The sequence below is a fragment of the Ruditapes philippinarum genome, unplaced genomic scaffold (assembly GCF_026571515.1).
Source record: "Ruditapes philippinarum isolate M1 unplaced genomic scaffold, ASM2657151v2 ctg2290_1_1_1_1, whole genome shotgun sequence".
In the NCBI taxonomy this organism is placed as follows: Eukaryota; Metazoa; Mollusca; class Bivalvia; order Venerida; family Veneridae; genus Ruditapes; species Ruditapes philippinarum.
The window spans coordinates 1-25,708 of NW_026853983.1; the positions used below are offsets into that span (position 1 = coordinate 1).

General features: G+C 34.1%; 2 protein-coding genes and 1 long non-coding RNA gene across 5 annotated transcripts in view; 2 read left to right on the forward strand and 1 right to left on the reverse strand.

The window, feature by feature from the left end:
* The first annotated feature begins 3,200 nt into the window (after positions 1-3,200).
* Positions 3,201-8,776, forward strand: LOC132738615 (uncharacterized). Its single transcript, XR_009626897.1, has 3 exons — positions 3,201-3,364; positions 4,721-4,873; positions 5,452-8,776. It is a non-coding gene; the product is annotated as an uncharacterized LOC132738615 (long non-coding RNA).
* Positions 8,777-11,851: 3,075 nt separating this feature from the next.
* On the reverse strand, positions 11,852-23,996 carry LOC132738617 (E3 ubiquitin-protein ligase Hakai-like). 2 transcript variants are annotated; one of them, XM_060726172.1, is made up of 6 exons: positions 23,867-23,996; positions 18,933-19,103; positions 16,513-16,601; positions 15,563-15,649; positions 14,731-14,792; positions 11,852-13,277 (listed from the first exon to the last, which is right to left on the reverse strand). In XM_060726172.1, exons 1-6 carry the CDS (start codon positions 23,880-23,882, stop codon positions 12,278-12,280), a joined length of 1,425 nt encoding a protein of 474 aa, XP_060582155.1. In that variant the 5' UTR covers positions 23,883-23,996; the 3' UTR covers positions 11,852-12,277. The 2 variants fall into 2 exon arrangements, with proteins under 2 accessions (XP_060582155.1, XP_060582156.1); XM_060726173.1 differs by lacking the exon at positions 23,867-23,996 and having other exon boundaries at positions 18,917-19,103.
* The window catches only part of LOC132738616 (ubiquitin carboxyl-terminal hydrolase 19-like), a 44,412-nt gene continuing 42,691 nt past the window's right edge, over positions 23,988-25,708 (forward strand). Inside the window, exon 1 of one of the 2 annotated variants that reach the window (XM_060726170.1) lies at positions 23,988-24,275. In XM_060726170.1, the coding sequence (XP_060582153.1) occupies positions 24,155-24,275 (121 nt within the window). In that variant the 5' untranslated portion in view covers positions 23,988-24,154. The remainder of the gene's footprint in view (positions 24,276-25,708) is intronic. The other variant, XM_060726171.1, reaches the window with a different exon arrangement.

A 25,708-nucleotide genomic window follows, 5' to 3' on the forward strand; every position in this document is an offset into this window, starting at 1 on the left:
ACAGACAATGAAAAATTGTCATTCTTTGAAAGAAATCTGCTTCAAGATACATAGCAAAATGACATTTCAAGGATTTAAAAGTGAAACTGATTTACATAATGCTAATTTATGACATTGCGAAAGGAAAATTGATTGCGATGTGTTTCGCGTTTGAGCAAAATCAGCTGTTTTATGTTTATTCTGGACCGTCCCTTCAAAATCTGCTTATCAGAGTTAAAAAAACTGTCAGATAGATCAAAATTGATATTTATTCAAGTATTTAGGCTATTTCAACCATTTATGACCACTCCCAGTATGAAACAGTTCTGAAAAACATGTTCAGAAATTACTTTAAAAAATGGACTGGTCTCGAAAAAAATGCCCGATCCGAGGCCTTCATTTGAACTAAAATGATTGGAATCGATGCGATAGTCCAAAAATTTATACGAAAATTGCTTATTTCTATCATTTGATGCTCCTGGAACCCCTATGTCAGAGAAAATGACTCAGGTGAGCTTAAATGTGAAGATGAATAGCTCACCAAACACTTAAATGCATGATTTTTAACTGTCGATGAAGAATTACCTCCCCTTGATTTTGCTCTCTAATATAGACATGAGGCAAAATATGCACTTTAAAAGCTCATATTTCACCATAGCCACAGCTTTGGGGTAATATAAACATGTAATTATGATATTAAAAAGTACTTACAAAAAATCAAATTTTGCTCTTAAGGGGGCAATACACAGTTTTCAAGGCTTCTCGGCAAACAACTGACTGCGCCACAATCAAAACCTCACACGCAAGTCTGTAATCACACACCTGAAATAAATGCATCTCATATTTAACATATACATATGTATCTCACAGCAAACAATTAAAAATACATGTCCCCCTTCTAGTTTTCTGGCACATAGCCCTGTGTTTTTCATTGTTTTGGTCGCGAAAATCAACGACAAAAATAGCGGATTACCCCTATTCGCAAAATACAACAATATATTAACGTCAAAAGATTAAATCACAAGCTATAGTGATTCTTCCTTCTTAAACAATGCACAATCTGAAAATAACATCCAAACGGGGAGTCATGCACCTACTTTTTTCACTATTTTAAGTCTTCTGCATACCCTTTAAATTGAAGAGCTGATTCACCGCCTAGCTCCAAAAACCACATGTTCGCATCCGACAGGTGCTCTCTCAAAAAAGCAAGGGTTAACGCCACTAAATTCAATTTTACTAAATAACTGAAACACAATACTAGTCATTAAAACTTGAAATATAGCAACTATAAACATTTAGAACCTCAAATATCCACTTCCATTTCAAAATTGTCTCTTATTTGTAAATTCCACCCTGGCCAATTCGAAACTAAACAGCCGAAACTGTGTACTGCCTCCCATGCTAAAAACCAAAACGAAAGCGGAAGCGGAAATGCAAACAGCAACAACAACAAAAACAATAAAATACCCCGGTCTCCGGTCTCCGGTCTCTCCCGGTCTATTTTGATCGAAATTTACGATAGTATCACAATTATACTGGCCCGGTCAGTAACGGTCTTCTAAAAAATTATCGATCTTTCTAGATGAAAAATGTGTTTATATAAGCTTTTTTTCGTATACTATATTGTATTTCGTTTCAAATTAATTATTTTTAATTATGTATTTTTTTTGTTGTTACAAATTATAGTATCTATAATCAAAGCTATAAATGTAAAAGCGCATTAATTACGGGGAATGACATTAATTATTTTATGTGAACATAAAATTTTATAAATGAAACTAAAATTACGAGGAATTTAAAATGTGTACAATGTTGATGCTCTTGTTTGTTTGTTGTTGTTGATGTATTGCATAAATATTTGATTTCGTTATATGAATAACACATTATCATTATCACGTCACATTGCGATTTTTTTACATTTTGAAAATAATAAGATAATGTATAATGTTATATCATATGTATATGTTATATTTATGTCATTATTTATAATTGCTTTTTGTGCATAATTTTGATGTATATATGTTCTGTGTTGTTGTGTTATTGTCAATGAAATTGTAGTAAAGTTATAAATTATTGACGATATTTCATGCCCATTTTGCAAAAAAAAAGAAATATAATGCAACAGTCATTTTTTACTTTGAATTATAACATTTTAATTTATAATTATAATTGTTACTTTTTTTGTTCATCCATCTAATATTGTATCCGAATTATTCTGATTATTTTTATTATGCTATTGGATTACGTCAAGGGGAGGTAATTTCATCGATTTTATTATCTCCCTTTGTAGACGATTAAGAGTTATATTATATTATATAAACTGGTCATGAATCAGGACTGTCATTCGACGATGTTATTTTGATTTAACTGTTATTTGCTGACAATATCCACATGGCCATCTTAGGAAAGTCACCATTGGAACTGCAAAACCATTTGGATCTTTGACATTCATAATGCTCTTCATGGGGATTAAAAGTAAATACCAGCAAAACAAAAGTAATGTTTTTTCGAAAACGAGGGGGTTATTACAAAATGAGAACTGGACCTATGATGGCCAAATTTTAGAAGTTGTGAATGATTTTAATTATTGAGGTACTGTTTTTAAAATTTTATACAGGCAATTTTTCGCTTAACCAGGAACACTTGGCAGGGAAAGCTTTAAAAGCTCTTAAAGTTTTGTTTTACAATTGTTAAAAGTTTGATCTTAAACCTAAGATAGTATGTCAATTATTTGATGCTTTAATTGTGTATATTTTAGGATATGGGTCTGAAATTTGTTGTTACACGAAATTTAATCTAAAGAATTGGGAAGAATCCACTTTATTTTTTTTTTCACAAAGCGAAAATTATCTATCTATCTCTGGATACTACCAACCCCTCTTACGAGTGTTAAATTTAGGCAGGAATTTAGTGCACAAATTAAGGTTTAAATTTCATTATTTCCTTTCAAAAGAAGAAATTAATTGACTTTTTGCTACTTTACACTTCGATCTCTTTACTATTTTAGGCACACCCGAGTCGCCCTAAAAACTAAAAGTTTGACGTGACTATTTATCAAATTCATTAAATCATAAAGCTTGTATCTTTTATTTTGTGTCTGTTTTATGACATGCAATATTATTTCATTATATATTGACATAGATCTGTTATTCAACCTGCATATTTGTTTTTTTTTAAATAATGAATTTAGTGGTCATATGCCTTTCCATGAACAGAATATATTCTGATTTAATCAAGCAAACAAGTTTTCAACATGTCTACTCTAACAATCGACGAGCCAACATTTTTGGACAATTTCCTTTATTATGGCCTGTTTCTGGGTGCAATATTTCAGTTAGTGTGTATATTCGCTGTGGTATTCATACCTCAAAGTGAAAATGAGGAGGTAATATTATTTGTTGTTGAAATGATTGTAAATTTTAAGAATTTGTAAAAGTTTGTGACAAGCCCCACCCAGTACTGTACATAATCCGCTGTGGGGCATTACCGTACAGGGTGTATGTACAAAGTGTTTTGCGGGGAATAAGTGCAAGTTTTAAAGAAGAATAGGTTAAAAATAAAATCAACTCTGGCATATTAGGGCCCTATGTTTAGTCCACCTCCCTTGAAAGCCTCGAGGCTGACCAGTGGCTGACTGCTGTGGAAGCTTGTTGCAAATTTGGATGGCCGAGGGTACAAAAGAGAACTTCATGGTGTCAGTTCTTCTAATTGGGCCGTAGCCATGGCCACCAAGTGTCAGGCAGTGGAACTGGAAGTACTATGCAGCTGGGATGGCTATAAGGTTTTGCGTGATTCTGTAGACCATCACTAGCTTGGCATTGGAGCGGTGATGCTGTAGTGTTGGCCATTCTCGCATTGGTGCTGCTGGTAGTCTTGTAGTCACCTTTTACCAAATCGGGCAGCTCACCTTTCAGCTGGTTGATGTTGGTGGCTGTGTGTGGGTCCCAGACTGTGCCTGTGTACTCCAGGATGGGTCTGACAATGGTCTTGGCCTTGATGTTTTGTGGGCAGCTTGTGATATTTCTTCTAAGGAATGATAGGGAGTTGTTGGCTTTCTTGATGGTAGATTCTGTGTGTATATTCCATGAGAGATTATTTGCGGTGTTGACACCAAGGTACTTTCCGCTTTTTACTGAACGAAGAGTTGATGATTGGTGGACCATGTAGGCATGAATGATGGGGTTCCTTTTCTTGGTGATGTGTATTACTTCAAATTTGCTGGTTTGAAGGACATCATCCACTTGCGTTCCCATTTATGGAGTCGACCTAGGTCTTCTTGGAGAGCTAGTGCGTTAAGGCTTCTCAGTTGATTCTTCTGTAAATCAGGCTGTCGTCAGCAAATAGGCGGCTGGTAGAAGTCAAGTACCTTGCTAGGTCTTTGACGTAAAGGAGGAACAGCAAAGGACCTAATACTGTTCCCAGGGGTACCCAGGATGTGACCAGACTTCCCGAAATACGTCAGTCCGACGGTTATGTCCAATAAATTTTCATTAGGTCCGACAGTTTTTATTCCGGACCGGTCCGACTGTCCGGCTTTTATCCAAGTCACATGTATTCAGTGTTTTGAATAATTGTTGAAGCAAATTTTATACCCCATCATGTCTGTAAACTTATGAACTGAATAATCTTTTAATAAATTGGTAAATTATTTACAAATTTACAGTCAGTCCATGTAATGATGTAAACATGGATAAAATCCTAGACCTGAATGATTATATAATTATTTATTATCATATTTTAGGAGCCACTTGATGAGCCTGTTCAAGAGACAAAGTCTGGTGCCACATCTCCACAAACATCAATGAAAAAAGGTGGTAAAAGGGAGAAAAAGAAGCACCGCTGAAAGGCTGCTTGATTGAATCTCATTCATTAGAATCATTACTCATTAATCAAGGTAAATCTTTTTTTTCATCAACAGCTGCATCGACGCCTGGCTGCATAAAATGCAGATATACAGTAGAACTCAGTTAATTAGACAACTTGTAAGTTGTTGGCTGGAAAAGTAGGATGGTCTTATGTTTTGAAAAGTGTAGCTGTTAAAGAATTTAAGGTCTCCTTTCTTAAAAATGGACTTGATATAAACCACATCTTTAATAAAAGCTATTATACAAAGCTATTAATTTGTCTGCTGGAACTCATTGATTATTAACTTTTTGAAAAGCATTGACCTTTAAGAAATAAGGAAATAATTCTAAACTGACTCGATTCTAACACATGGCATTGCCATTCTTTAATATAAGATTTTTAGTGTTAAGGCAGATCAATGCTGGAAATTTTGGACTCGAAAAACGTAATTTTGTCATTAGGTCCTTTTACCAGACCTACATGTATCTATAATAAGACATGTATTGCTCAAGGTAACAGTCTCATGCTCCATTAACTTAAATGTTTGTCACTGTAGACCTCTAAATCTGTCCAATACTTTATGAAATCAGAACATGAAAACTGAAGTAGATTTTTGTATATTTTCAGGTGTACCAACATTCCAGTTGTGAATAGTTATGATCTCTTAGTAGTGGTATAGACTGTTTACATGATGACAGTGTTGTGTGCATAATTTACATGTATATAGTTAGTAACGCAACTTGCTTGTTTATTTTTTCTCATGGTAAAATATTACACTAGAATATACAATGTATGTGTATTACATAGTCAAGTTATATGCGTTGTTAATCATTTCAAAAAAGAGATCGGCATAATGGTGAAAACATTCTTCCATGACAAGGGACAAAACTGAATGTAAAAAGAAAAGTAACTAGGTCTCCCTTAGATGTCTTAAGGTTAGAAATTTACCCTCTATCATAATGTCAATGTAGGTATTTTTATGATGTAAGGTTAATGCTTTATGAATTAAAGATTGTCTTTATACATTTTCGAAATTTATACTGCTTTATTCTTAATTGAAACACAATCTGCATAATTTTATACATGTACACATTGTTTAAATACTGAAGGTTAAGCAGGTTTACTCTCTCAAGTAACAGTGTAACTTACATAAATTTGTAAAATGCTTACAAAAACTTATTTTATTTACATACATATATTTTTTCAGTTTATTTGAAAAATAAGCAATTGTTATAGCAGGGGGTCGAACGTATAGCGGTGCGATACTCCTTTAAGCGAGGTGATTTCATGCGATACGCCCTAATGGCGGATTTACCCGTGTAAACACACGTCAGAGTGAGTGTTTTTTATTAAGTATTTCATAAATCTTCGATTACAATTGCATATTTTGTATTGAGGATGTGAAGATAGGACCGACACACATTTCATCAAATTTACAGAGGCCTAAATTCATAATTTAAAAAGTTATTGAAGGTAAACTGACGGCAACTAATTTTGGGTCGGTGAATAAAATCGCTTAATGCAAGCTTATATTAATATAGTTAATTTCTTTTTCTTCTTTATTCTATAAGAGTAATCATTATTAAGTTGCATAGCAAGTACCTTTGTGCTCCGATATACATAGACGCTTACTGGTCAAAATATTTAAGTGTACGCTGGATTTTGGTGCGATAAAATAACTGTACGCTGTTAAAGGTTCGATATGTTTCATTGTCACATCTGCTGTACATGTTTTCCTATGATTATACTAAGATATCTACCATATATGTGCCCGTTTCCGGAATTCTAAAATCTTCTTTCCTTAAAGATTTACTTGAAATAAAAGTATTGTATAACCATCTATATAAGTGTTAGAACTTAATTTGAATAATTAGTAATAATTATCCTTTGATAATTAGGAGTTGGAAAAAGGTAACCTTTACTCTAAGATCTTAGATAAAAAGTAGGAATTTGACCAAAAATATGTAAGAATGAATTTAAGAAACAAATTACTTAAGAAATCTTGTATAAATTAACTCACTTTCAAAGCAGAACATTTCAGAAAAATAGCTGTTAATATGTGATATAAGGGCTGTTTTACTTCATGAGGTTCTAAGATCTTTTGTACATGCTGCTGTCAAACTGATATTTTTTCATATTATAAATAGAATTGAACATTTCAAACAACCTATAAAATACAGTGAAAGTACATTTCACTGCTGTTCTAGAGATAGAGACTGAGAACCAGGTGGTAAAAATCTTTAGGTGGTAAAATTCTTTTCTAAAATGTTGCTTAGAACAGGCTATTTTTGTAGTGCACATAATTGTGGCCTGTCAGGAAAAAACACAAAACTACAATTTCAAAATTCAGTCAGTCATTGGACACCAAACAGCTCAGTGTCTTTCTTAGGAACAGCTGATCCTCAAATGTGCAAATACACAGTTGTAAATGTTACAAAAGTAAAGTACAAATGCTGACACATGTACAAATAAACAAAAAGCTATTGAGTATATAATATAAGATTGAGTCACACTGCTTATGGAGTAGTATATAATTAAATAACGCATGGGTTTGTGGGTTACAGTTAGAATATCATCCCAAGGAAAATACTGTTAGCCAAGGTGTTAGCCGAGGGAAACAGTATTTTTAGGAGGGTTGATATTTTTACTGTTACTCACACACGCTTGTGTGTTATTTATATTATTTCCCAAACAGATACTGTAATCTATAATACTTTTATTTACATAAAACGCACTTGCCCAGATTCTGTACTGTTAAAAAGTGCTGTTATCCTGTAACAGTACAAATCTCTTGGTACACTTTCTTTAACAATAAGAGTAACTCCTAGTGGAAATGAATATTTACAAAAAAGTGAGGGGTAATGTATACATTAAATGTTGCAGAGAAAGCCTAGTTTTAAAAGTAAAACTACTGGCAGATATGTTAAATCACTAAAAGTATGAATCCTGTTGACAAACATCAGAATTACTGAAATACAATGATGTGCTCTGTATATAATATATAACATCCAATCCATAGAGGAAATCAAACCAGTATTTTTTTTTATAAATTTCAAGTTCCATTGCAAAAAAAAAAAAAAAAACTAAATGGAAGAAACAAAACGAATATTATCGTGACTATTGATTATTTGATAGAATTTCAAATTTCTGTGCATAACTTATCTCATTTTAATGATTAACATTTGTTAGAAAAGAATATTTAAATTAACTATATCATAGTATAATACATTAATTGACACTGTTGTTTTAATTGACACTGTGGTTTACATATGATTAACATACAAACTCAAAACTTGATATTTCATCAAAACTGAATAAGAATGTACTGTTCTGAGGAAGCTACAGAAAAACATACCAACATTTGTGCGTACAGTTGGTTTATCGGACCAAATATTAGGCATACAGTAAGAAAACTGGAAATATTTTATATATTTTCGGATGTATATGGAAAACTACTCTTGTATATCGTTTTGTTTTCAAAAATAAACATGTTGGGACCTAAACTAATCGAATATCTCGTTTTAAAACGACTGATACATTATTCGTTTGCATGTGCATATCAGGTTGACGGTTGAATTTGCAGCAACAAATACCTCAATAACTTCCTCAATTCCATAAAATTTAGTATTCTATTTTGACAATCATGCACATTTATAAGTTCTAATCAGCATGCACAATGCTATTCTTTAAAAAATTACAAAAGACAACAAATATTTGGAAAAAAACATGCTCATACCCACTTTCGTTTTCGCTCCCGTCCGCCATTAGGGCGTATCGCATGAATTCACCTCGCTTAAAGGAGTATCGCACCGCTATACGTTCGACCCCCTGTATAGTGTCATTTTGTTATATCTATGCATTAAAAGCCTTTTAGTATATTATATTTTACATATCATTAGATTTCAATATTTTTACAGTATGTTTCCTAAATAAAATATTTGTAAATGATCAATGTATTAAGTGTTGGTTTTTTTTTCTTGTGCACCCTTTTCCTTTTTATAGTAGGGCAATGCAAAAGTCACTATTGCTTCATTGACAGTAAATTGGGGATGCAAAGTTATGATACTTTAAATCAGTATGATACATATATCAACTTAATACATATGTTTTTTTGGCATACAATTATTTATAAAAAATATACTCTTCTTTGCCTAAAAATTTATGGATCTTTCCTGTATTTTGCAGTGGAAATTTTAGCCTTACCTTTTCTGTTCTTTGCTGGATCACTTGCTCACAAACTCAACACTGTATTTTTTGTGTAAACCAGTGATTGTACTACTTAAGTGCAGCCAATTTGCATAAAATTGTAAACACTGAAAAGGTCCATTTTCTCAAAATAACATCATATTTACAGGACTAGGTTAACAATACTGAATAGCAGAAAAAGGAATCATCGAGGTTGTCTTGAACCTTTAAGCCAATGCCATTATCTTCATATAAGTACTTTGCCAGTTTTGTATAGATACCCTATCTAATTCATGCTCTCAATAAATAATGGAATGTTATTATTGTGGCTTGCTATCCGAGGTTTTCAATAAAATACCCGTTATAGTTATTGCACGCAGTAAAGAAATGGGAATACATTTGAATCTTGCAGGGCTTTTTCTGTATGTATTCATTACACAAGTACAAATTTATTATATATCAACTCTCCTCCAACCTAAATGTGGTGTCGAATATAATGACCATGTGCCCAAATAACTTTGCTTTCTCTCATTGAATGTATATAAACTAACAAACAAGAACTGTCGTTGGAAACAAATGCCCCACAAGCTGGGCCCAGTAGGGGAACCATGACCTTGACTTGCATCAAAGGCTTTGTTACTTTAAAAACAGTATTTCAATAATATAGAAACATAAACAAGTATTTTCTAATTTTCAGTAAGCCCAATTATTTCTAATCGCATTCATGAATGAATGACAAAAATATGACACAACCACCAATGAAGTATTTTGACTTTGTACAACCATCATTTTATAAACTGTCGACCTAGCCTTTGAATGCAACAAGTTTTCCTAATGTGCCACAGAAGTATGCATAGTTATTTCAAAATCCATTCAGGGATGACAGAATTGTTGACTGGATTTAACCATTGATGTATTTTTATGAAAAAGACTTAGTATGACCTTAATCTTTAAGCTACAATCTCATCACAAATAGTTTTAACGAACCTTATCTCTTTAAACAAAGTTATAACAAAATCTGTCACTAAATGACAAAAATGGATGGACATGACTATCAATGCACTGTCATATCATGACTTCTGAGCTAAATTCCGTTCATTACATATCATCTTAATAAGCAGCATATCTATGCATAATTATTTCAAAGTCCACCAATGAATGACAAAAGCTATGCACAAAAGAAGACAACCTACTCACAATCTTATGTATGACTCACATTTAACCTTGACCTTTGAACTGATACTTGACCAATATTCGGGACATATCATTATCATGTCTTACACATCTATGCCAAATTATTTTAAAATCCATCCAGGAATGGCAGAATTGTTGACAACCATCAATTCTCTTGAATGAAAAAATTCATATGACTTTGGAACAGGGCTTCCACTACCTTCCAAAATTTGGAAGTTAGAGACAACAAAATCTCTAAATTTGGAAGTCACACTATATAGAAAAGAAGAATAAGAATGACATTTTGGAAGTCACAAGCCAAATTTAAGGAGTAAATGACTCCCAGACTTCCATTTACGGAAGCCCTGCTTTGGAATACAAGTGTAACCTTGCCCTTTGAGGTAGGGACACAATTCTCGTGCTCCACATGTTGTCATATTTATGCATAACAATTCTTTAATCCATCCATCAATGACAGACATGTTGATTAGACAAGACATCAGTATTCATTTCTTAAACTTCATATCATGACTTGATCTACAAGTGTGACCTTGTACTTTGAGGTAGGGAAATTCTTATGCTCTGCGTGAGGTTATTAAGCCTCACACATTTTTTCATAATTTTAAATCCCTTCATCAGTGACAGAATTGTTGATGGGACACAAACATCAGTGTGTTATTAAAACTAAAATAACAAGAGCTGTCCGTAAGACAGCGCGCTCGACTTTTTTATTGCTTGCCAATAAAAAAAGTTTTTGCAGTAAAAGGCAATACAAGAATCTCTGTATTTTTAAAGTGAACAATGGCCATGAGCATTAAGATATTTAGTGAAGAATTATTTTATTATGACATAATTTATGGTAAAGTGAACAAGTGGATAGGAATGAATTTTTTTAGATTTTTTAAGTTTTTTAGTGCTTGCCTATAATACAAAACATTGACAGTTAAGGGCCATAATTCAAATAAAATCTTTGACAGAATTACCTTCTCCTGGACATGTTTGGGAATCATGATTGTAAACAAGTATTCCAACTTTCAAATTAATATCTCAAACAGTTCAGTCAAAAAGTGGACTGGTACTAAAAACTTAACCAAGATTCTAAGTCGATAAAAGGCCTTAATTTTTAAAACAAATCCTTGACAGAGTTACCTTCTCTTGCGTACAGATGGGGGTAATGATGTGAAATAGCATTAAAAGTTTCAAAGCAATATCTCAAAGGGTTAAGGCAATAAGTGGATTTTACCCATATTCAATGTATTTTCTAAGTCAAAAAGGGGCATAATTCTGTCAAAAACCTTGACAGAGTTATGTCCTCTTGTCTGTTGATGAAGGTCGTGATGGTAAACAAGTATGGTCAGTTTCAAAGCAATACCGCCAATGGTTTTGAAATAAAGTGAGGTGGTACAAAAAACTTAACCAAGCTCAATACACTTTCTAAGTCAAAAAAGGGCCATAATTCTGTCAAAAACCTTGACAGAGTTATGTACTCTTGTCTGTAGATGGAGGTTATGATGGTGAACAAGTATGGTAAGTTTCAAAGCCATACTTGTAATACTTCTGAAATAAAGTGGGGTGGTACGAAAAACTTAACCAAGGTGTGACGCCAACGCCGACGCCGGGGCGAGTAGGATAGCTCCCCTTTTCATAGAAAAGTCGAGCTAAAAAGGAATAAAAATCTTGTTTCTTTATTTTGTGAACACAAGACATAATTGATGCTTATGATGACTTACATAACATTAACATTTTTTGGTATAATTTACTGAAGTGATTTAAACAACAAAAAGATACAACATGATTCAGAAATAATTAATCCATGATCCAAGACAAACATACATTGAAATAACCTTTTTTACAAAAAAATATCAATTAGTTTTTGTACATTCATGATAAATTTATTTCATAAATAAAGAGAAACAATGAATAAAATCAAAACAAAAATTCTGATAATTCAAAGTCAATGAAGGAATTTTCTTATACAGTGAAAAATTCAATTTTGTGCAAAAAAATATACAATGCTCACATAATTCTGTTAAGAGTGTCTTTCACAAATTAATTTCTAACTTTAACTTTGCTATTTACACTTAAATATACCAGTTTAATAGTAATTATAATCTGCCCTAGGAGGCCCTCTTGAAGGATGAGGTGGACCTCCAGGTCCTCTTGGAGGCGCACCTCTCCAAGGGCCTCGTGGTGGACCTTGATTGTCAAAGAAACGAGGTGCGCCAGGTAATGCACCCATTGTAGGTGGGCCTCTTGGTGGCCCTGATTGAATCATCTGTGGAACAGGCCCGGGTGGCGGGCTTGTAAATGATGAACTAGGGATTGTTTGACTTGAAAACATAGGAGGTGGTACACCAGGGGGTGGCTGGTGTATATTTGGAGCAATGCTTCCCACAGGGTACTGCCCCAATGATGGTGGTGGGTAGTTCATGTTTGGCATTGTTGCTCCAGCTACCGGATGAGTCTGATAAGTCTGTTGTTTTTTAGTATAGTCATCATCTTGTATAGGTACACTTATAAGTGTCTTAATTCTGGAGCCCACTACTGGTATAGCTGACGTATAATTATCAGCTGTCGATGAAATGGTCGCTTGAGACAGCATTGGTTGTGAAGATGGTAAACTCTGCATTATTGACCCAGCATGTGAATACATTTGCTGGGAAGGAAGTCCAGAAGCTAATTGTGGTTGGTGTGATGTAGAAATAGGCAAACTGTGCTGAACACCTCCAACCTGCCCTTGTAAGTATAAGCCTTCCTGTGACGCTCGTCCAGCAACAGCTGTTGCAGCGGCTACCTGACGTATTGCTGACGTAAACTGCTCTAAGAATGCCTGCTGCTGAGCAGGCTGCGAGGGCGATGGGTTAACTGACACCTTTGGTGCTGTTAGTACTGCACCAGCTTTCTGGGCAGCAAGAGATAAGTTGGCATCTTTGATCTCGTGTTTCAAATGTCTATGACCAATATGTGCATTGAGATCACGCTGTGACAGATACGTTCTTCTACAGCCATTAGAACCATGTTTCGAGCCTCCATATGTACAAAGAAATACTGTACCAAGTGCAGACTGCTCTATCCTTTGTACAGGATCCCCACACCTGCAATAAATTGTTATCTTTATTAATACTATGCAGAAATATTACCAAGTAAAACACAATGTGCAGGTAGAATGCAAAGCCCTTATCAATTTTTGGTTACAAATTTACAAGGGATGTTAAATTTCAACAGTTACAAAGAGATAAAAGCAAATCAAACATAAATCGACATAAAAATCATATATATGTTTTACTTACAAGTAAAACTTTACCAGACTACTGCTGTAGCATCTACTAAAAATTATATGCTAATTGTATCAGCATATTTCATTACATGATTTTCAGAAGTATTTCAAAGAGTCATTATGCACATTTTCTTTTTGGCTGTCAAATTGAGCAGAACTGGCTATATATTTAACAAAGATTAACTGTTATAATGTCCATTGACCAATAATTGATAATGAAAAGTTTTAGGATAAAATATAACGACTGCCTTGAACATAAAAAGACTGCCTCACTCATTTGATAAAATGATCGTTAATGATACATTAGGAATGATATAGGGATTTTTCTGCGAGTCACATGGTTATTAATTATGTACTACTGACTACACATCTGTAAAACTGAAAACAATTATGACAAAATCGTAAGTTATTTTGACTTGGAACTTTATACCTACTATTTTGATGGGCATGTCACTTTAACCATAATTTTTCTTTATATTATTAAGATATTAAGTAATCAACTACACTGTTATCAAGAAGATGGGGACTGACAGAAAATAATTAACTTCAAGACTTACTGGTTTACATTCTTAAGTGTTGAATGTATGGTACATGCCTTGCCTTAAATTCGAAACATCAAAGAGAAAAATAAAATACAAAACCTATAACCAGTAGAGAAATTGATAGCGAATAGCATGGATCCTGATCTGACTGCACGGATGCGCAGGCTGGTCTGGATCCATGCTGGTCGCAAACCCATTATGTTGGTTTTGTCATGGCGTGGCTCAATTCATTTTCATTTTATTTCAATTTTATTTTCTTTGTGGTTCAAATGAGTAAAAAGGGGCCTACATTCATACTAACATATGATGTTAATATAGCCCCTTGCATTCATAGCATTTCAAAACATTTAACAAAACATCTTAAGAGGAGCTCAAATGAGGTGTAAATACATTAGATTTTAAGAATATAACATTTCAAATTGTCACTTGAAAAGAAAAAGTATGAACAAATAATAAAATGGTATCCTAAGTACTGATTTCAGCTTATTTTGACACAAAAGAAATTATTCTTGAAAAAGTGCGAGACCAAATGATGAAATTTTGCACACAAGTTTTAGGTCCAGACCTTCAGCAAATGGTATACAATTCTCAAAAATATATTTCAAATTCCTTCATGTGAAAATACCTCTGTTGAGTCCCTTTAACAAAATGATACAGTGCTACTAAGTCCTCTTTAAAGAAATGGCAGCAAATGCGTGAAAAATATCAACATTTGAGAACAACAATTACCTTGTACAGGTTTTCTCTGTCTTCTTGGCACATGTAAAACAGAACACATGCTTACACTGTATCTGTAATGGTTAACATATATTTACAATGTATACAGTATGCATACTATTTAGTACTATCATGTATAACATGCTTTCCAGTAGGCAGTGGAATTTCAAAGTAAGTATTCAAACAATATTTATGTTCTGTTATAAATGAATGGAAATTTCATTAGAAAGAGAAGCCTCCAATAGTAAAATGTATGTAATTAACGCAGAAGCGCATAATTATTTCACACAACATGTAAACAAGGGGCCATGAAAGCCCTGGACTGCTCATCTGAGATTCAATGACAGCAAAGGTCGAAATTCTTCGACAGAGAAGTAGTGAGATCATATTGAGCGGTGTCATTTTTTGTACACAAGTGCATGATTTATTACACACTTGTTGGAAAATAAATACTTTGACTTCAATACAAAGTACTAAATCACTGTTGGTGTACTGATTGCTTAAAAGAAACAGCAGCAGAAGACTGTTCAGGAAATGAGGCATTACGTTTTGTTAACTGTAACAGAGCAAAATAAAAAGCTTTTGAAAAATAAAAATTGAAGCATATCTTGGAAACATTATGCCTTTATTAATAACTCTAAGGGTTCATTGTTGTAACATAATCATTGTAAAGTATTTGATGAAAACATTTCCCAATGAAGCCACCTGATAACAAGAAATTTTCACCAAATCAATAATCAGAATATTTCAGAATACATTATAAATTAATTTAAAAACATATCTAGTTCAAATGTCTAATATTTATGATACATGTCTTCAATAAGAAAATAATGCACAGACTCACCATTCTACCATAGATAAGGATTGGTAGAGAGCAGATTTCACAGCAATGGATCAGAGGGTCAACCACCTTCTCTCCAAGCAAGTTCACCTACGAATATAAGCAAGTATTATAGATTTATTGTGTGTGATTTTAATCGCATGACATTACTTGCTTTTAATGTTATCAGTCAAAAAATTTAAGATTTTGAATTTACTGGCCCGAATTCCAGTTTTGAATTTATTCTAAGTTATATATTTAACTAAATTTCTTAAAATTTTCACTGGCCGGAACTAATTTTCACTGGCCATGGGCCACCGGGCCAGTGCTAAATTCGATGACTGTGTTATAGATCTACTCATTGCATATTTCTTTAACACATGTCAAGTATACTGTTGTCGTAACTCATAAACCATAAATAGCTTTCACTTGGTGAAGCCATTTTAAAAAATAGCTTTCATGATTTTTTTATCATTTTTTACTTTTGTATTCATTAGCCTACTCATTCTACATTTGACTCTCTGTAAGTTTCAATCTTTCTTCAGGTGAAATGATATGCATATAGAGCTGTCATCAATAGTAACAATATTGATGTGTTGTCAATAGTTTTATCAATAATCGATACACATTTTAAAAAAATCGATAAGTTTGACTAATCAATTAAAGTCTAGAAATTATAAAAATTCAAAATGGAGTGTGTCCACTGGTGTTTTATCACACTATGGACAGACAGTGTGGTGGACCAACAGACAAGGGCAAAGAATAACGCCCTCCACAGTCCACTAAGTAGTGGGGGCATAAAAAAAATACACACGTAAATAATGAAAATTTTCTGTGTACACTATTGTCATCATTTCAGCTTCAATGTTCAATTCAATATTCAGTGTAAAATTTTGTGATTTAAAAGGATTTATGCCAAATAAATTGAAATAAAAGTTCTTATTTTATTATATCAATCTGAGTTTCTGCCTTACCTTGTGGTCCCATCTTAACTTCTTATTGTGGTGAAGGGGTTCACCAGGTTCCATGGTCTTAAATATTGGTGTATCTAACACCTCATCCTCTGAAAAAATTCAAACATGAAATCGGTCATACTAGAGACACAGAGAACTCTATTTTATACATGTTTTGTAAACTATAAAAGTATAATACAAATTTGACATTTTACCAAAAATTCTAAAATTGATTGTCATTATTTCTTTTTCTAAGTTTCAGTCTTATGTCATTTAAACTTACAGGCTTAGCATTAGGTAAATTAAAGACCATATGTTACCGAATAATAACAAAAGAAAACAAGAGGGCCATGATGGCCCTAGATCGCTCACCTGACCCATCAAACTCATCCGAACAATTACCTAGACAAGCATTCTGACCAAGTTTCATGACAGGTGAGTCAAAAATGTGACCACTACAGTGTTAACAAGGATTATCCATATTTGAGCAGTGTGACCTAGTTTTTTACCCAGGTGACCCATATTCAAACTTTACCTAGAAATCAAAACAAACTTTCAGACCAATTTCCAGGATACTTGGATCAAAACAGTAGCCACTAGAGTGTTAACAAGATTTTTCTATTTTTAGCTCCTGTGACCTTGTTTTTCATCCAAGATGACTCATGTTCAAACTAATCCGAGCAATTACCTAGACAAGTTTCCTGACCAAGTTTGATGACAATTGAGTCAAAATTGTGACCACTAGAGTGTTAACAAGATTTTTCTATTTTTAGCTCCTATGACCTTGTTTTTATCCGAGATGACCCATGTTCGAGCTCATCCAAGCTATCACCTAGACAAGCATTCTGACAAAGTTTGATGATGATTGAGGCAAAAATGTGACTGCTAGAGTGTTAACAAGGTTTTTCTATTTTTAGCTCCGGTGACCTAGTTTTTCATCCGAGATGACCCATGTTCGAACTCATCCCAGCTATCACCTAGACAAGCATCCTGACCAAGTTTGATGATGATTGAGGCAAAAATGTGACCACAAGGTTTTTCTATTTTTAGCTCCGGTGACCTTGTTTTTCATCCGAGATGACCCATGTTCGAACTCATCCAAGCTATCACCTATACAAGCATCCTGACAAAGTTTGATGATGATTGAGGCAAAAAAGTGACCACTAGAGTGTTAACAAGATTTTTCTATTTTTAGCTCCGGTGACCTAGTTTTTCATCCGAGATGACCCATGTTCGAACTCATCCAAGCTATCACCTAGACAAGCATCCTGACAAAGTTTGATGATGATTGAGGCAAAAATGTGACTGCTAGAGTGTTAACAAGGTTTTTCTATTTTTAGCTCCGGTGACCTAGTTTTTCATCCGAGATGACCCATGTTCGAACTCATCCAAGCTATCACCTAGACAAGCATCCTGACCAAGTTTGATGATGATTGAGGCAAAAATGTGACCACAAGGTTTTTCTATTTTTAGCTCCGGTGACCTTGTTTTTCATCCGAGATGACCCATGTTCGAACTCATCCAAGCTATCACCTAGACAAGCATCCTGACAAAGTTTGATGATGATTGAGGCAAAAAAGTGACCACTAGAGTGTTAACAAGATTTTTCTATTTTTAGCTCCGGTGACCTAGTTTTTCATCCGAGATGACCCATGTTCGAACTCATCCAAGCTATCACCTAGACAAGCATCCTGACAAAGTTTGATGATGATTAAGGCAAAAATGTGACTGCTAGAGTGTTAACAAGGTTTTTTTATTTTTAGCTCCGGTGACCTAGTTTTTCATCCGAGATGACCCATGTTCGAACTCATCCAAGCTATCACCTAGACAAGCATCCTGACCAAGTTTGATGATGATTGAGGCAAAAATGTGACCTCTAGAGTGTTAACAAGGTTTTTCTATTTTTAGCTCTTGTGACCTAGTTTTTCATCCGAGAACTCATCCGAGCTATCAACTAGATAAGCATCCTGACCAAGTTTGATGATGATTTTGGCAAAAATGCGACCGCTATAGTGTTAACAACTAAATGTGAACGGACGACGGCCAATCATCGATCCTAAAAGCTCACCCTGAGCATGCTCAGGTGAGCTAAAAATGCAAAAAAGAAGAAACATTGAACTTTAAATGCTAAAACAAGAGCTGTCGGTAGAACATCATGCTTCACTATTCTCAGTACTTGTCAGATAGTCAAACAAGAGCCTGGATAATGTAAAATTTTCTAAGTTCAAAAGGGCCATAATTCTGATTGACCTTTGACAGTGACCTCCTATTATGCTCTTTAATAAGTGTGTGAACTTTTAACCAATCCACTTCAGTAGTTTTGGTGATACCAACTTGCAAGCAAAAACTTAACCAAAGAATGACAGTATGAATGAGTACTAACTTAAATAGTTGTGCTAATGAATAAACATTTTTGTTTAATCACTTTTTTTCCAGAGTACCTGCAGCTGACTGATGATCACTATCTTCTTTCTTCACTGCTTTTGATGACTTTCTTGGTCGACCTCGGCCTGATGATGACGCCGATTTCTCTGTCTTTAACTTGAGTGTGATATTCTTCCTTGCTGGTCTTGGACTAGATGAGTGGGAGTTTTCAGATTCAAGTTCAATGTCTGCAGTAGAGGGAAACAAAAACTACACATTAATCAAAGTTAATTTTAGACCATTTAAAATTATTTTGAACTACAGTCGAACTTCGTTCGCTCGAACTCGGAGGGCCTGTGCAAATTTGTTCGAGAGATCGGTAGTTCGAGCCAACCGAGGTTGACCTATTATTACGGTGATCATAGGCCTAAAGGTTTTCTAACTTACATCATTCGAATGATAAATAAGTCAATATAATTGTTTGTTAGTACATCCGTTCGTCGAATATGTCATATTCAGAATTATTATCCCAGTGTTTTCAATTAAGTATTAACGGTACACTGTGTTAATCTATATCCATGTATATTGTAATTGGTTGAGTTCGATCGGGCAATCAGACCAAACTTGTTGAACAATGTTAAAAATATATATTTACAAATGTATATGTTTATTATGGGATGAATTTAATTTAAAAAAAAAAATGAATTAATAAAATTAAAAAAAAAACAACGTTTTACAGCAGCATCTATTTGTAGTCATTTACTAAAATAAACACACATACAAATATAAATAGACAACACTGTTACAATTCACGTTACATGAACCACGGTTGTAATTAAAGCCGTCCGGGTAAACGTCATTCTTTATTGACTTCTGCATATTTCACTTATTATTTCTTTTTATCGTTACCATAAACGGCAAATTAACAATATTATCATAACAAACAAATCGGTTACAACACCTCTTTTTTGTATCAATTAACCTTAATTTTCTTTGTCACGATCACGAGGTTTTAAAAACATGTGTCGCCGACTGTCATTTATTAAGGACATGTCGACTTGTCTTTTTGTGTTCGACCGAAAAGGTGTGATTTTCACTATATTTCTGCCGAAGGGACCAGAGATCAAGTTCGAGAGTTCGAGCGATCGGTGTTCGAGCGATCCGAGGTAGAACAATATATATTATATAGGAATTTTGCCGGGACTAGGCGATGAGTTCGAGCGAAGGGAGGTATTCGAGCGATCCGAGTTTGAGCGAACAAAGTTTAACTGTATATGGAACTGAATAAGAATCAGACAGAAGATAATTTTACATAAAATTCTAGAATGGGATAGTTTTGTGTGTTTTTTTTTTTAGTTGGGTATTAAGTTGCACCAAAATTATGTAAAGGTCATATGGTGACTATTGAATTTAACTGTAGAAGACCTCAGGTGCCCCTTGGATCTGTGCGTTATTTCAGGCACAAACAGGCACCCGAGTAGAACCGCAAATATTCTGCATGCTAGTAAGATAGCTTCATCAAATGAAAGAATCTAAAGTCCCTGGCAGGATTCAAACTCACAACAGTGAGGGGCAAGTGGTTTGAAGTAACCAATCTTAACCACTTTACATGGTTTGGCTGCAGTTGAAACTTGCATACATTTAAAGTAAATTGGTCTTCTTTACATTTGCTCATGAGCCACTTCAATTTAGTGTTTGTGTAGTTTTTATCATAAGTTGGGTAAAACAAGCATTAAATTCATGATTTCAATCATTGTAGGGGCAGACTTCCTGAAAGTTTGAAAAAAGTGTTAAACATTCAGTCTGACAAACCCTTGAACCCTGTCTTGCACAGACAGACAGATTTGTATCCTTTTTTGTGAATACCAGATATTTCATGACCTTTGACAGTTTTTATAACATTTGTACATCTAGTAATAGTATTATTTCTTAATATTTTGTGTTTTTCAACACTTTTACTGGCAATGCACAGGAGGAACAGTGCATTTCGTTTTATACATTGTCATAAAATAAGCCATTCTCATATTTTCTTTCATTTGTTGTTTAATTTTCTATCAAGCCTGGTTTTTACAATCGTTTTTTCCTTTTTGCTTCTTTTTGATAGGGTTAATTTTCTTTTTACCACTGCAGTGTGCCTTTGTAATACTTTAAACACGCCATGTTGACTGTGTGCTGTAAACATCTATTGTATGGTTATCAGCCATTGGTTAATTTCAAGATATAAGCCAATGTACATAATTTTAACATAACACAATGTTCAAGGAAAAGTAAACTCGCTAGCAACAACTGAGGAATATTTGTCAGTATTAGCGAGCTCAACGAGCTGGCCCGAAGGGCCTGCTCGCAAAGCGAGCTTTACGGTAACGCGAGTACCTGCTAAGTGATGGTTTTGAAAACTTTCGTCCGAAGTACGGAATTGGACACATCGCAACTTTTCGAATTTAAAGATAATGATAAAAATTGAGGAATTCTGACTGAAAACGGATGTGTAGACTGGTCACCCGGGCATGTCTACTATGGGAACCATAATTGGACAGGGAACCAGAACGGAAGCTGTGTATAAAACAAGAGCTGTCGGTAGGACAGCAACGCTTGACTATTCTTAGTGCTTGATAGTAAAAAAAATGCTTGATACAGTTACCTCCTCCTGTTTACAGGTTGGGGTCATGATGGTGAACAAGTGTGCAAAGTTTCAAAGCCATATGTCAATGGACTTTGAAAATATTTGAACTATAACAAAAACTTTAACGTAAATTCTAAGTCGAAAAAGGGGCTTAATTCTGTCAAAATGCTTGATAGAGTTACCTCCTACTGTTTACAGATTGGGGTCATGATGTTGAACAAGTGTGCAAAGTTTCAAAGCCATATGTCAATGGACTTTGAAAATATTTGAACTATTACAAAAACTTTAACGTAAATTCTAAGTCGAAAAAGGGGCATAATTCTGTCAAAATGCTTGATAGAGTTACCTCCTCCTGTCTACAGGTTGGGGTCATGATGGTGAACAAGTGTGCAAAGTTTCAAAGCCATATGTCAATGGACTTTGAAAATATTTGAACTATTACAAAAACTTTAACATAAGTGGTTACGCCGACGCCGACGCTCGGGTGACTGCAATAGCTCTACTTATTCTTATCGAATAGTCGAGCTAAAAACGAATGACAGTTTTAAAACGGAAAATGTAAAATGAAAATTGAAGGCGCCATTTTGTTTGAAAAATCTGATAAATAAAAACATTTTTTGTCGAATTTTGTTGTGAAAACTATCTAGAATGAAAGAAAATGGTCTAACTAAGAAAATGAATCAGAACACCAATATCTTTTATTCAGTCGTTAACGCTGTATAGACGTTTAAAGTATTGTTTACGTGACTTAACAATAAGGCTCCCACGTTTACAAGTTTTTATAAACGTTTACACGATTGCTAAGAACCGAAAGGACACCGTTTAAACGGTGGGTCTTCTATGTGCTATACTTCACCATGTATTCAAGTCGCAAAATGATGACTTACTTTCTATTTTTAACACAAGTACAAATATTAATGTTTAGGGCTCATCACGATTGAGTCGGCACACATTTTCTGCATTGTATCCTAATTTCGCTATTTTGAAAGATCAAAGGAAAATCAACTTTACCAAAAATGTATTGTGTCACGAGCAATTATTGCACGGTAATGCTGTGTGGAGGGTTGTAAATACCTATTTTCCGTATTTTACTTTGGAATAAACCATTTACAATCGATTACAGGCAATGATTTAGATATTTTGTAAGACAATGTGGTCATTTCGATTAAACGGTAAAATTTATCGTAAACGTTTACAACTGAAAATCGAAACGAATCCGTTTAAACGTGTAGCCGTGAGGGCCTTACTTAACAATGTAGCGCCAAACAGTGCTAAACAATCAAATCAAGTACGCTATTTTAATGTCATAAACGTTTTAAATTTAACATTTATTTCACTTTTAATAATCTTTATTTCGCTTTAAAAATTATAGAGTGAAATAAAATAAACAAACAAAGTTTTATCAACGTTTCTTAAACTCGATATTCATTTAATGACAGGGGCAGAGTCATATTTAACACAGTGCGTGTGACGTCACACGCACTCGTCACTGCATTTGATAAAAAAATGAGTGATTACTTCATACTATTTCACGTTAAAAGTACATCGAGCTCGCTTTGAGGATTTGTCTTTTTCATATAAGTCTCCCTTGCCCCTGAAAAACCCGTCATTCAGACCAGTTTTAGCTTAAAAGTTGTCATACATGTGAAAATATGTTGGTCGTGTCTGTTGGTCAATTATTTCTCATGAAGTCTTTGGGGTGAACTTGTGAAGTGTCTTGTTCCCCTGTGGACGGACCTCAAACATCTAAATTAGTTTGTAAAAAAATCATACTAAGCTTACTAGTTGGTCAACGATATCAGTGCTTTCTGATTTGATCACACAAGGTAAATAAATTAAAGCATCATATTTTACAAGCTCTGATTCACTAAAACGTCTTTACTTTTACTTTATCCAGCGTAGGGTCGCGAGATCAGAAATCTCTTATAACCCCCTCGAGGTCTGACACCCAATGATTATTATCCGGTATAACAGTATATAATTTGTTTTTCATAACCTTATCGAGTCTGTTTTTTAGCGAATTCAGCGTTGGTGAACATACTACTATGTCTGTTTGACATTGTAGGGTACATATTTACAACAACAAAAAAACGCTTATTATGTTCTGCAGCTATCGTCAATTCAATAGGTACTCATTACTATATTAAATACCTTGGGAGTTTTAGTACTCATTCTTTTTCAATGTACTTTCTGTTTACACATGATCGCGAAAATATATGACGAAATCATTTAAGGGTGTGACTAGTGTTTCTATCTTGATTGCTTTGTTCATACTGTGTTAAACAATGAGATAATATATTATTCAACATTATACAGTGGTAATTTGGATCTTTTACGAAACAGGGGATTACAGAAACATAAAAATGACAAGATAATGATTCACGGCACCTGCACTGGCATCCATGTTGAAATGGAAATGAGGCTAAATGTAAAATCGATATTGATTGGTGTATATTTTGTAACGAGAGTTTCGATTGGTTCATATTGACACTGTCAACCTTGATATTTGATGAATCAATGAGAAAAAAATCAAGAAAATAGATCTCAATCTCAAAGTTTGAAACAAAAAAAAAACTAAAACAATTGTAAGTTTTAAAGATAGAGCAAAGAGTTCGTAAGAGGAGGCACACAGAAAGTGTGCCTTCAGTACAAGACCTGTTGCCAAGTGACGAAAAAATGCCTTCTCTGCCAGGATCCATCACAGAAAATCCTGTAGACATGGATTCTAAAAAGGACGATCCAGCTCAACAATCTAAAAGAAAGAAAGAATTGAACAACAGTAGGGAGAATCAACAAGGTTTCTTTTATTCTGCTAAAATTTCACTAGCCTACTTGTAATGTTAATGTAATTCAGAAATAATAACAGCAGATCCATATGAATGATAAGATTACTGAAGATCTCCAACCTCTTTTTTAACCAGGAAAATATATATTATATTTCAATTTTATATAAATGCTTAGACTGTACATTTTCAGAGGATGTGCTTGTGTGATACTAAATGAAATATACTGTATATGCTTCTGCATTAGAACTAGCCCCAGAGACATAGATAACAGAGATAAGCAGCTCCTATATACTCCATTGAAATATCACTCATGCCTATAAAAAAGTGTAAAATTAGGCATTTTGTAGCAAATAAAACTTAATGGGTGTATATATGATCCTTTAATATTATATACCATTTGAAAGGTAAATCTTTCATCTATGGCTGCATGTTAAAATATTGGTAACTTTCTATGCCTTTCAATTAGAAAAACATGGCAGAACATACCCACTGAGCCAGTTTTTTGTCATATGAATAGTTTTGTAACAAAAAATATTAAGTAGTTCTCTTTAAAAAAATGATACAACATTTATTTAAATGGGAACTGTAAATATATTTACCTGCAGCCATAGACAAATGCATAAGCTTTCAGAAAATGTATTATTTTACTGATTTTGATATCTGGTTAATAAGTTTTACTTGCTACAAGTTTTAAGTTTAGTAGGCACGCGTGATATTTTAACTGGCTAGGAAGTAGCCTATCTCTGTTATCTATGTCTCTGCTAGCCCCAAAAATTTGAACAAATTTAGGGCTTTTTATTATATAGAAAATGGTCGCCCTTCTGATGTCTGTATTATGTATAATATCAGTTTGTAAAGTCAATCAGTCTTGGGGTCAAACTATTAAGACTAAATTAAAACAGTCTAGAGGGGCGTTCATGGCTGAGTGGTTAGTTTAAACATATTTATTTAAGCTCAATTGGGAAACAAGTCCTTGCAACTTATATTAATCACTTTCTAGTTCGCTTCCTTGAACCAACTAAGTTGTTATTGATTTCAAAAAACTTGCCTTTCACCACTGCGGGCTCAGTTTGCACCAGCATCTTCGAATCCTTTCATGTGAGAAAGCTATCCAGCTAGCTTACGGAGTGTTGGTGGTTCCACTCAGGTGCCCGTTTGTACCTGAAGTAATGCACAAATGGTTACCTGAGGTATTTCTCAACAGGTATTCCTCCACCAGTATGTGTCGGTGCAACATGAAACCCAACTGAAAAAAAAGAAAAGTCTCCCTTTTGGTCTATACAATTACCTATGATGATGGCTATCTATCTATCTTTCTTCCGTTAATGTCGAACCCCTAGCGGGGACGTAGACATGTCGCAAGAAAGGTAAAAAGAGTTGTTTAAAAGAGCATAAAAGAATATTTGAAAATTTTAAAAACAGGGACTGGAAGACTAGGGTGAGA